This window comes from Ornithorhynchus anatinus, chromosome 11, assembly GCF_004115215.2.
Source record: "Ornithorhynchus anatinus isolate Pmale09 chromosome 11, mOrnAna1.pri.v4, whole genome shotgun sequence".
Taxonomy (NCBI): Eukaryota; Metazoa; Chordata; class Mammalia; order Monotremata; family Ornithorhynchidae; genus Ornithorhynchus; species Ornithorhynchus anatinus.
In genome coordinates, this window is record NC_041738.1 from 47,281,832 (window position 1) to 47,295,313 (window position 13,482).

Sequence of the window (13,482 nt, forward strand, 5' to 3'; positions counted from 1 at the left end):
CTCCTCTCATCCAACTGTCTCCTCGACCCCCTCCAATCTGGGTTCTGTCGCCTGCACTCTACACAAACAGCCCTCTCAAAGATCACCAATGATCTCCTTCCTGCCAAATCCGTAAGCCCTTACTCCTTCTTAATCCTCCTCAACCTCTCAGCTGCCTTCAACACTGTCGACCATCCCCTCATCCTGGAAACATTATCCATCTTCAGCTTCATGACGCTGTCCTCTCCTGGTTCTCCTTTTTCTCTGGATGCTCAGTCTCATCCTCCTCCTCCTCCTCTGCTTCCCAACTCTTAACTGTGGGTGTCCCTCAAGGTTCAGTTTTGGGCCCTCTTCTATTCTCTCTCTACATCCATTCTGCTGGAGAACTCATTTGCTCATATGGCTTTAACTACCAACTCAATGCGGATGATTCCCAAATTTACATCTCTGGCCCTAATTTCTCTCCCTTTCTGCAGTTTCACAATTTGTCCTGCCTTTAAGATTACTCTACTTGGATGTCCCATCGTCACCTCAAATTTAGCACGTCTAAAACAGAATTTCTTATCTTTCCACCCAAGTCCTGTCCTCCCCCTAACTTTTCCATCACTGTAGATGGCTCCACCATCCTTCCTGTCTCAGAAGCCCATAACCTTGGTGTTACCTTTTACTCCTCTCATTCAACCCACATATTCAGTCCAATGCTAAATCCTGTCAGTTTGACCTTCACAACATTGCTAAAATTCACCCTTTCCTCTCCAACTACATTACTACATTAGTCCAAGCACTTACCCTATCCTGCCATGATTACTGTATCAGCCTCCTTGCTGACTTTTCATCCTCCTGCTTCTCCCACTCCAGTCCATACTTCACTCTGTTGTCCAGATCATTTTTCTACAAAAACCTTCAGGCCATGTTTCCCCAGAAACTCCTGTGGTTGCCCATGCACCTCCACATCATGCAGAAACTTCTCGTCGGCTTTGAAGCACTCTATCACCTAGCTCCTCTCCTACTACAATCCAGCCCACACACTTTGCCCCTCTAATGCTAACCTTCTCACTCTACTTCGATCTTGTCTATCTCATCACCGACCTCTAGTCCACATCCTGTCTCTAGCCTGAAATGCTCTCTCTACTCATATCCGACATACAATTACTCTCCTAACTTCAAAGCCTAATTGAAGGCACATCTTCTCCAAGAGGCCTTCCCAAAGTCCAAATTTCCTCTTCTCCCACACTCTTCAGCACCGCCCTGACTTGCTCCCTTACATCACCCTCTCACACTGTACCTACGTACTATATGCTGTGTACTACAATCTTATTTTCTTCATATCTGTCTCACCCTCTAGACTTTTAGCTCATTGTGGGCAGGGAATGTGTCTCATATGGTACTCTTCCAAGCGTCTAGCACAGTGCTTTGCATACAGTAAGCTCTCAATATTGACTGATCGATCTGAAATGCCAAAACACTTACTGCCATTTATAATCGGCTCATCTTTTATCCATGCTCAATGGTATCCTCAAATCTATATTTTATCCGGTAATAAAAGACAAGCTAGATAACTTCTATTTTATTTGCATTAACTTATATCCACCCCAATGCTTAGTGCTTGACACATTTAGTAAGCACTTAAAATACCATAATACTAATACTACAATTATTAAAACCACATTAAGGGAAAATGAGAACATTAAAAGCCATGACCATTCTTAAATATTAGTTGACTGGTATTGGAGATGAGAACTGGGAGCATTTTGGACAGTCTCACTATATTATTCCCATCTATTCAAATAATTTTCATACTAGTGAGTTGAAACAATCTTATCCTGTTTTCCCACATCTGATGGAATAAAGATGCCGAGGTTTAAGAGGTTGGAAGTAGGTAACAGCTTTAGAAAGGGATGCTACTGTTAAGAAAAGGAAAATTTCTAGCCTACTAGATATGACAGTGTTAGCTATGAATTCAATGGGTGGCACATCTGGCAAAAGTAGTCTCGAGCCAGATGTGCTGATAGTGATACACATTCCTAGAAGTTTCCACATGAGTACAAGGTTTAAGGTGACTTGTGATGGCTCATGTGATTGAGAGTGGCTTGGTGGAGGCCTGAGGAGCAGGGGATGTGAGGGGACAGTGAGACCTGTATGACCAATTAAAACACTGCATGGGTACACGTGGGGAGGGAGGGGTACAGGACTAAGGAAGGAAGGAAGAAAGAGCCACCAATAATGAGGCATGGAGATTTGGGACGGGCACAAAAAACAGGAAAAATGGGATGGTAGCAGGGTAAGAGGAGGAGAGAACTGATTTGCCAGCTGACTGGATTTGGGGTAGGAGGGGGGGACATAATATTCTCAGGGCATGTAAGAAATCAGTGCTGGACATATCTCTGGGTTGCGTGCCCTTTGGAGTGCCCCTAACCTGGGGTTTGCCTGAATTGAATTTTATCTATTAAGCAACCACATAAAGAACTATATCTACTGCAAAACAAGAATGAGCACTTTAAAATTACTTTTCAACAGTAGAATCAAACTCAGTATATGCTAAAGTGGTTTTCAAATCCTAGAATTCAAAAATAATTTAACATGCTGAACCATTCTGAACTTTACAAACACCACTTAGTATTTGTGGAAAAAAGTCTTCAATGAAAGACAATCACACTCAATACCTGACTAAACCCAGAATGAGTAATGCACTTTGTACTAAATGATTTCAGGAATGTATTACAGAGGTTACAACCAAGCTTCTGAAATGACTTCCCCATAAGCATTATCTTAAATGAGCATGAAAAAAATTTAAGTTACACAAATACCTTTTCTACATATAAATTCACTTCTGACACCTGACAAAAGAATCCAGTTGATAACAGAGCTGAAGAGGAGGTGACATTTCTAAATATTTTTCTTCTGGCTAAATTCCTTAAAAGGTTCATTTCATAGTAATTTCAGAAGGACAAAAACACTTGCTCCATTTAAATTATCCACACATATCAAAAGACAACCATTTTCCATTTTTTAGGCTTTTCAGAAAGTGCATTGTGGGTCAATAAAAAAATTCTGCTTTAAAACACACCTCATAAAGATGGAAGTATAAGGAATGTACATTTTGCATTATTTGATGTGTGTGGCAAATTCTGGTAGTGATTCTACTCATTTCTATCAACAGAGAGCACTATTTGACTTCTAAAGTATCTAAAACCATCTTTATATTACTGTCTCTCCCTCTAAACTGTAAGCTCATTGTGGGCAGGGAACATTTCTACCAACTCCATTATGCTGTACTCTCCCAAGCGCTTAGTATAGAGTTCTGCACACAATAAGCACTCAATATGATTGATGGATTAAGAAAGGCTGGTTTTTTTACTTCACTCAAAATCCACTGACTAACCACCTTTTGATTACTCTAATACTTTTTCTCTGCTGATCCCGGTCCCACTACTAAAAAGCAAACAAATCAAGCCCTTTCACCCTATAGAAGTTATTCAAATCTAAATACTAATGGAAAACAAAGAGACCTTTAGATGAACTTTGGCAATCTCTTGTATACAATGGTAGGGTCAATGAGTCTGCTTTAAACAATACACTGCTCTTTTGGGATATGTTTAAAGGTACTGACTTCTGGGGTTATGGACCAGAGTCAACAGATCTCAACAGTATTAAGTCACTCTGCTAGTCTTTTTTGTAGGAGAAATGCTTAGGGGAAATAAATCTAACTCTGATCACAGAGAGTCCTGAGTTCAAGCCAATTACCATAGGCTGAATTTCCCTTCCAAAAACTGAAATCAACTGGTTAGAGGTCTGCTTCTTGCAGTTCTGCTGCTTTCAATTTTTTGGCTGATTACTAAGGCAATAGCCCTACATATGCTCGTATCAAAAATAATAGGCCTTGACCCAATAAAATAATGTTGCCAGAAAGTATCAAGTGCTGGTGACAGTTCTTCAGTAAAACAAAGTTTCAATTTTAGCTGAATAGGAATCAAACATTCTTTCACTTCATCATATATCTCTTGGTATTTTGCACTTTTTGACAGGTTTTATGTTTTAATTTAACTGCTACATGAAATACATGGGTTGTTTATCACTGCATTTAGCTATTTCCATGATGGCAAATTAAATTTACGATATAGCTGTATTCATTTTCTTGGACCTTTTGAAAAGCAAGTTCCTTACGGACCATAATATTTCATACATTTCTCCAGCCCGGAGCAGATCTGGAGGTGTGAAAATGGTGACGAAACTTGTTTTAGAGCTAGGTGTTACATCACAATTTCTTCTGTCCTTAAGATTAATAAAATTCCCTACATACAATATGGAGATCATAAAAAGACTAGTGTTGCAAAGACAAAGTTGATGCGACAGAAATCAGAAATTTGACCTATTCTCTATACCAACTATCGCCCTGTAAAACAAGGCTAGTTCATCACGTGGTAACATAATGAGTAGACAACCCATCATGTCATTTGACAAATAATGCAATAAGAGAAACTAGAATTCTCTCCACACCATTTCTCATTCAATTTGGCCTTTACCCTCTGTTTCATTTCCTTGGTCTCACAATGTACTTTATTTGGAAATAGTAATATTAAGTAGTAGCCTAAAAAGGAGAAGACTGGAGATTGTTGTGGTAAACACCTCAATCCTAGGATTACTCCAAATTCAGCCAGTTTCTACAAATTGCTGGTGTTAGGGGTTTGCGGGAATTCTAGCACTCCAAGCAATTTGAAATCAGTACTGAAAAGCCTACTGTATTTGCCCGTTTCTTCACTTTCAACTTCCATCTTTTTTAACTATACCTGCGATCTTTATGGCTACAGGATCCTCTGAAACTGGAACAAGCCCTTCTTTGACTTCAACCTGCTTTTCAGGGACCAGAGTAGAAGTGGGAGGAGGGGTGTATTTAGTTTCAACATAGGCCACAGGTGTGGAAGCAGAGGGCTTAGAATTGTGAAAAAGACTAGCCCAGGATTTAGGAGGTTGATTAACAGAGACTGATCCTGAAACGGGGGTCGCGGTCTCAGCAGTAGGTGAAGCATCCTCGTGCTTCGCTGGAACTGGGCCAGAACTTTCCACAGTGTGTAATTCAATCCCATTGGCAGCTGGGCCCTCACCGGAGGATTCAAGTGTTTGTCCATTAGTAACTCTGAGAGTTTCAGTAGTATCAGTACCAGGAAAAGGCTGGGCAACAGCTGTCCTTAACGGGCTACCTCTGCCAGCCTCTGAAGAGATGCAACATTGTTCGGAATTAGTAACACCGCCTAGCTCAGGCTGCCCTGCAGTCCTAGCGTTATCTAGTGCACTAGAAACAGAATCATCAGACACAACTTCACTGATGAAGTCCATGGAATTCTCAGGGCTGTTACAAGTCCTCGGGGTGGCTGACGAAGGTATATCGCCTGTAAATTCCGTATCCTCTGTGCTCATACTGTTCAGAACTGATGAATTTGAATGACCGTTCACAAGGGTCTCTGAAGGAAGCAGACCGTCGCTACCATCTTTCAAGTAACTGTAGTACCCAGGAGGTCTTTTTTTCTTCTTTTTACGCTCTTTTTGTCCAAGCCCCCCAGAAAGGCCGTCATTTTCGGCGTTTTCAGCTTCGACATTAGAATTACTATCCAAAGCCACAGCCGGGCCTGGGAACTGGCAGTCAACAGAGTTAAAGTTGCTTTCGTTACGTAAGTCATCATGGGATTTAGGAGAAGGTGTGCAACCAAGAATAAATTCCGGAGCCTGAGGATTCAGTGTACTTGAAATACTGTAGTTAGTGTTATTCAGCACAGAGGCATCTGGCTCAATAACTTCATTAACACCAAATTCAATTCTTTGATATTCTTCCCCTATTAAAAACAGACAAAGATGCTCCATTAGTTGAGTTACAAAGCTTACAAAGCAAATAACCAAATTGCTCTTAAAGTTATACCTGACCAGAGCTCATTCTCCACAAATTTCCTATCCAATTAGTGATGGACTTATTTTTATATCAGAATTGCTCTTCCAACATATACTTACTGAATACGTTTCCAAAAAGTGGCATTTTTTTTTCCAAAACACAGCCTCATTTATTAGTTTGCTGTGACAATTAAAAAAAAGTTGTAGTGATGCATCATACCACAAAAATGTACTTTGCGGTATGACAAAATTATGCTCATGTGACACACCAAAACCTAAAATTATATTTACTCAGAATTACCATTAAGTACAAGTAAGCAAAATATAATTTTCCATGTTTCCTGAAGTGTGAATTCACTAAAGTTGCAAATAGGATGCTAGTTCTCTAATTTTCAATGAATTTCTATCTTCATCATAGCATCCTGCGTCTCAAGTCTTGGATAGGTATTTTAGCAATCCGAAGACAAGTATTCGCAATCCATACCTTAAGAAACTTCACAATCTCAAATGTGAGATGCTTATGGGAATTCTCCCCAAAACACTGCTAAACACAGTTATTTATACAGTTAAGAGAACATTGATAACTGTGTGGCAGTCGAACCTAGATGGGGAAACCAAGAAATCAATGCCTTTTTGCCTTTTATATATAACTGATTTCAATGATTTAACAATATGAAATTAGAGACTATTACTTTAATGTGAAATAAATTCATTTCAAAAGCATTACTTCAAATATGCTTTTTATATCCATACCGACACGTCTCACAATCCATATATTGGATTGAGGATTCAGACACAAAAACCTTGTCTCCAAGGCATCGTAAACGACTGGACCTCTCAGCAACTGGGAAGCTCCACTTATATGTGGGACTACTTTGATAGGTGCCAGAGTCATGTTATCATCAAATCTTGTATTCTGCTGCATTCAGATAATTTGGGAAACATCCATAAAATTCTCCCATGGCGTTTATGTAGTGACTGAATGTGGAAATACACTAATTGCTTCTTAAGCTCCCATATCCTGTATAAATTTTCCCATCCCTTCCAATCTCACACACAGCACACAGAAAATCGAACTTGCTGTATTTTAATACCATTTCACTTCACCACTCCAAAAAAATTCACTTCTCCCAATTCCTATACCCTTGAAAATCCTAACAAAAAGATCACAGGTCCATCAGCATCATTCTCCTTGGTGGTATTTGAGCACTGCAATCCAGATCATGATCAGTCAAAGGTATTTGGGCACTTCGGTCATCTATCATTTAAAATCTTTAGCAAGCTCCAATTCCTCAAACCTCAGAGGTGTTTCAAAGTTACTAGTAATCAAGATTGATTTATTCTTCCATTTATTTTTTTCTGTAATGTTTATTTAGATCTGTTTTCCTGCATATTAAAACAGAAAAATTAAAATAATAGAACAGCATACTAATGACCAAGTATAATCTGAATATGCACTGGAAACCTTTATCACATTCTTCCCATGTGATACTTCTTGTTCCTCAGTTTTAATGGTAGGATATTGCTTCTCATTTGACCTTGAAGACCTGTCTAGAAAAATGGCGTAAACTGCCAAATTTTAGAATGACAGAATCAGAGTGGTCACTGAGGAGTTCAGGTACAGTGAGTTAGGAATCATGACTTCTCTCACAGAGGATCCAAGAAGCACCCCTGCAGGAGCCTGGCTCATGTAAAAACCCCTAGAGTACTCCATGCATGGGGTATCTAAAGAAAGTATTCTCGGGGTGCCAATACAAGTTAAAAGACAGATCAAATCATTTGACATTTAGAGGAGAGAAGGAACAGGAAACCCATGAAATCCTAGGCAAAGGAAACCAGCAAGGATATTTGATGGGAAATCTGAGGCATTTGGTCACCTGCCTAACCTAGAATGGGGAATATTAAAGTACCCAGATAAACAAGCCCAGGGGAATTTTAAACATCAGGCAAGGGATATTTGGTCTCTTAAAATTTGAGAGATTTTATCTGTATTTTGAACATACTACTGAAGAATTTATTTAAAAGTTGAGGTGAAGCAGGTCATTTATTCTATTAAGCATATCTGTTTTATATTGCACCTGACTATAAAAGTCTCCTCATTAATGCCACTGACTCTTCAGTCTTTATCTCTACAAAATATCAGGGAAGGCCCTTGCCTTTATATCTTTTCTTCCTTCCTCCTCCAGAATTCAAGGTTCAGTGGACCTTTGAAAAGTGAACAGGCTATTTATAAAATAGGATAACATAAAAGCAAAAATGATTCTTTAAGTGGGCTGCAATTTATTGTAAACAGTAATTTTACTATTTGTGGAAATCCCTACTTCCAGAAAAACCAATCTATCTAAAGTGCCATGCAATTAATTTTCAGAATAAAAGTGTCTATTAAAAAGTATTTGGGTAGGCTCTATTTTTTCCCTCTGTCATTGTCTATAATATCTCTATTTAGTTCCCTTTATAAAAGAATACAAAAGAAACCAACTCTTTCAAAGAAATCAACTTTTCATCATTGTACCTAGAAGGTGACAGTCCACTTTGCTTCCAGGCATCTTTGTTTCAACCCATTCCGTGATGTTTCGAGGATGCAATGTTGTATGGATTGAAATGGATGCACCTGAAGGTATGAAGAATACTACACATTGACAAGATACTCTTTCAAAATGTTATAATGTATCGTGTCAATGCGTTATGTGTATGCTGTAAATGCGTATTAAGAATTAGTATGCATTGTGTACCATGCAGCTTGAGCAAGATTTTGATTATTCATAATAGGCATAGACAGCTCCTTCAGTGTCTTTCCATCTTACTTTTAAACTTGGACATCATGTAGCAGTTACAGATTGGGGAAGTAGTCTGACCTTAATGGCCTTTTTCAGGACTATTTCGGCATGATGCTTATTAAAAATATTTCACAGGGGCTAATAGCATTATAGGCACAGCTCACATCAGAGAACTTCTGCCCGATCTAGCTTGAATTGTTCATTATGTAGCCATCACAATGGACATCCACATGCATAATGCAGGGCAGGGCAGGTCAGTCAAGACATAAAGCCCAATTTATTAGCTTAATCTGAAGTCGAAAAAGGAAAAAAAAAACTAACCTCAGAATGTTTCTCACAAACCCACACTTCATATGGACCAAAATGTCATACAGGGCAGTTGGATTTGCTTGAAAAACTAAGTCATGACTTCAGTGGAGTCAACAGTAATTGATTTCTCAAATAGTAACACCATTTAAATATTCTTAAATTTTTAAATTAACTGACTGTATTCTAGGCAGGCAAAATTTAATTGGAAAGCATATATGTCAAGTGCTAGGGTTAAAAAGCACAAAAGGGAATTTGAAATAACTGACATCTTTATTCCTTTTTTAAAAATATACGGAGGTTGCACTGACTGACTAGGACCTTGTAAGATATTTTATACTGCATTTATTTTTATACTTTATTTTTTAAAATTAAAAAAAGTTACCAATTAGTAGGGAATCACAAGAAGTTACCTTGGGTATAACGAAGGACCCCTGAGCTGTAGGCACTTTAAAACTGTACTTAGAAGCTTATCCACTTCCACCTACTGTCTAGCGTAATAAACCCTTGCCAGGGTAGACCACTTTAAGGAAGTGGATGGTGAACCTGTTTTTCAGACAACATTTATTTCTTCCTTCGAGAAAATCCAATGGAAAACTAACAACCAATGATCAACACCAAAGGCGAGTGGGAAACCTAAGGTTGGATGACCCAGGCTCTAAAGTCTTCGCAAACAGACTGGAAGCACAGTTTAAATCCAGCCCGTACTACAAGAATATTAATTTCAGGACTACTTTAACCACCAGGTAACTTGTAGCAACAAAATGGAACAAAATCTTCCTTTCCCAGCTCCCCACCTCAGGAACAAACACTGTGGATATAAACTATGTTTTGCTGCAAAAGCAGGAGAGTTGGATTCATGGCAGTACAGCGGCAATTTGAGCAGGCCAACAGAACGCCAAGAGAACTCCCAAAGGAACCGCAAGAGACTCAACAAGAATGTATACAGCTATAACAGTTCACCAAAGCTGGCACTCATCCACATCTGGAAAACATGCTCCCAAACTAGCAAGCTTAGATGACTGTTTACCAGCAACAGGATCAATGCAAGAAGCCCTATGGCAAACTTGTTTTTTGAAAAAGGAGAGAAATAATGAAAAGTGATACATACCTGTTGCTTTGAGAACTGTTATGAAAAAAAAATTATGCTTCCCTGTACCAGAGTTTATACAATCCTTACTTCAGAGCAACCAATTTAGTTCACTTAGAAACCCCCTTTATATCAGAACAAAAATGTATAATATAATGAATATCTTAAATTTGTAAGAAGAAAGTGTCAGTTACAATAAATGTTTGCTCAAAATATACTAACATTCTCAAAAATGACAGTAAAGTAGCAAATGTGTATGAAGCAGCCTACCATACACAAGCGTCTGCTCATGTTTGTAAAGCAAGAAGTGAAGACTTTAAAATATTCTGCCATACCATCATAAAAGCCAGAGTACTTTTTGGAGACATTCTTCCCGCTCCACGCCCCAACACCCCTCTACCCCCTAATTAAGAGGGAAAAACACATTAAGGATCAACTTACCATCACGGAGTTCACCTGTGGACTGAGTGCCACATAAAATTGGTTCATTGTATGGAGGAAGCTGCAGGGGGAAAAGTGTTTAAAGTAATTTAATAAACAGCATTTGATCTCTTCATTAGAACTACCTGGAGTGCTTTTTTAAAAAAACTTGAATTATTTCAACGTAGAACATTTTTTCAAAAGGCATAAATCAGATTTGATTAAAGCAATTTATGTAGATCTGCAGTTTGGTGTGAGTGATCTCATGAATACTAACAGAAATGCCAGTGAAGTCGGAGTGTCAATAACGCTGTTTAACTGATCAAGCAAAGAACTTAAAAGAATAGCCTTTGGGAAATGTTGTGTTCATACCAAGAGAAATATACCCTTTGCTATCTTGTGAAACAGGCAAAATGAAAAGGCTCCAGAAAGCACTCAGTCAAGTATCTACTTTGTCACCAAACTACTCAATGACGATCATCACAAATTTGTAGAGGAACACAACTTTGGTAAATGAATCCAAACTTTTCTAAGTCTATCACTGGTAATGCTCTGAGGAGAAGATTAAGGGGAGAATACTTGGAGAGGCAAGACCCTGACAATAACATGTTTCATTCATTTATTCAATCGTATTTATTGAGCACTTACTGTGTGCAGAGCACTGTCCTAAGCACTTGGAAAGTACAATACAGCAATAAAGAGAGACAATCTCTGCCCACCACGGGCTTATAGTCTAGAGGGAGGGAGACACACATCGAAATAAGTAAACAGGCAACAATATAAATAGAATTATATATACATATGTACAAAAGTGCTGTAGAATTACTGCAAAGTATCTGTCATTTATTTATATTAATGACTGCCTCCCTGCCTCTAGACTGTAAACTCGTTGTGGGTGGGGAATGTATCTGTTTACTGTTGTACTGTACTTTCCCAAGCTCTTATTACAGTGTTCTCACAGAATGTACTCAATAAATATGACAATGAATGAATCAACCATAGAACTATAGAACCACAATATTCATTTATTTATATTAGTGTCTGTCCCCCTCTAAACATAAGCTTGTTGTGGGCAGGGAATGTTTCTAGCAATTCTGTTATATTGTTATAGTGAACTTTCCCAAGTACATACTAAGTGCTTAATAAATACCATTAATTGATTATAACAAATATTTCTTGTGCATTCATCATACCCGGATATTTATCTCCATTCTGGTATTAAACCACCAAAACTTTGAAAGACCCTTCTGTTTCAAAGTACAGGGAGGCCAAGGTGGAAAGGATTCCAAGTCAAATCGAAGCATGAGAAAATGTATCACTGTTCTTTTTGAGAGTTGAGGCAAAGTGATGGAGGAAAAAAAATCAAGAAGGAAAAATGCAGTGTCTTTCCAAAGTTCTCTTGAATAAGAAAACACAGTACAAAAGATATGCACAGTCAAGTAACTAAATGTGTGAACCAAAATTCTATTTATTCTATAAATATTGGTAAATCCTTCTTTCCTCAAAGTATGGCTTCAAAACTTCCTGGGGAAAAGTTACCTAAAGATCTGTGGGTAATTATGTTGAATGTAAGCAGATGACTCAGGCATACTGAGCCTCTGACATAACCACAGGGCAGTTTTCAAGGGAAAAAATTCTAGGAGCTTACATAAGAATAGGATGGCAGCTCTTTATTAGATGGCTTGGATTAACTGACTAAAATAGTCAAGAATTAATAGACGACCAATTCCTACTAACCTAAGCAGAAATACTAAATGATAACTTTTGGGAGGCAGATGTGATAATAGGCCTTCCTGGAAATTGAACTTATTTTCACTCCAAGAAGGAATATTCTAATCCACTAATTACGGTTTTTGAAATAGGGTTTTTCGTAACCATCTAAGCAGGGATGGCCAAAATCTGTCCCAACAATCTATGCACAGAAGGGAATCGAATCCATCTACACTGGCTGCAGTGCCAGACAAAGATACGATTAGCAGTTCTGGCATACCGCAATCTCAAGGGCAACAGAATGAGTGGGTTAACAAATGAATCCATGACAGACTCAGAGAAAATAGAGCAATATAACTTCTGTAGTTGAAGCAAACACTAAAAATTAAAAATACAGCAGAAGATCAGCATGGTAAACCTGATTTTCTGTATTCATTTTTTTTTTTGTAGAGAAGTAAATTTCAGCTATGCCACACTACCTGTGCCCTTTGCCTTAGGACAGTTTGCCACTCTGGACCTCAGTTTCCCTATCAGGTCTAACATCTGTTCTTCTCTATTCCAAAAGCAAGTTGAAAGAGCTTAAGTTCTTAGAAAAGCAGCATGGCTTAGTGGATAGGCCACAGGCTTGGGAGTCAGAAAGATCTGGGATCTAATCCCAGCTCCATTACATCTGCTGTGTGACCTTGGGCAAGTCACTTAGGCATCCATCAATTACCTCATCTGTAAACTGGGGATTAAGAGTATGAGTCCCATGTGGAACAGGAACTATATACAACCTGGTTGATTTGTACCTGCCCCAGTATTTAGAACAGCGCTTGGCACATAGTAAGTGCCTAACAAGTACCACAATTACTATTAATATTATTAGGAGGATTAATATTAAATATTATTATTTTTACTCATTACCAATTAATTTCACCTTCTCTTTTGATTTGCTCCACGTACGTCTCCGCCAAAGATTTAAATCAAATGAAGACAATCTATTGAATCGATAATATAATATCTGGCCCAACTACATATATAACACTCTCAATCTCCCCACCTCCCCTCCTCCTCCACCTCCATTGTGAAAGTAAAACAACTCCTTTGGCTGCTTTTAGCTGCCAAAAAGCTTAGATATCTAGTTAGAAGGTATACGGATCTGCAGCCTTCCATGGGCATCATAATACCCGACTAGAGTCACATAAAAAAGAAAAGAGTAACTTCAAGCAAGTCTGAACTATTATGGTATTTTACAATATATTATCATTTGTACTGTGTTGGACATTTTTCTGAGAAAACATTCAGTCCATATCTCTCCAATCCTTAAAAACTTCCAAT

The 13,482-nt window shown here is 38.4% G+C and overlaps 1 protein-coding gene across 2 annotated transcripts in view; it reads right to left on the reverse strand.

The window, feature by feature from the left end:
• Positions 1 to 13,482, reverse strand: part of USP10 (ubiquitin specific peptidase 10) — a 59,181-nt gene that overhangs the window by 24,260 nt on the left and 21,439 nt on the right. Inside the window, exons 3-5 of one of the 2 annotated variants that reach the window (XM_007671652.3) lie at positions 10,474 to 10,534; positions 8,372 to 8,470; positions 4,767 to 5,807 (exon numbers count right to left, since the gene is read on the reverse strand). In XM_007671652.3, coding sequence (XP_007669842.2) covers positions 4,767 to 5,807; positions 8,372 to 8,470; positions 10,474 to 10,534 — 1,201 coding nt within the window. The remainder of the gene's footprint in view (positions 1 to 4,766; positions 5,808 to 8,371; positions 8,471 to 10,473; positions 10,535 to 13,482) is intronic. The other variant, XM_001510436.4, reaches the window with a different exon arrangement.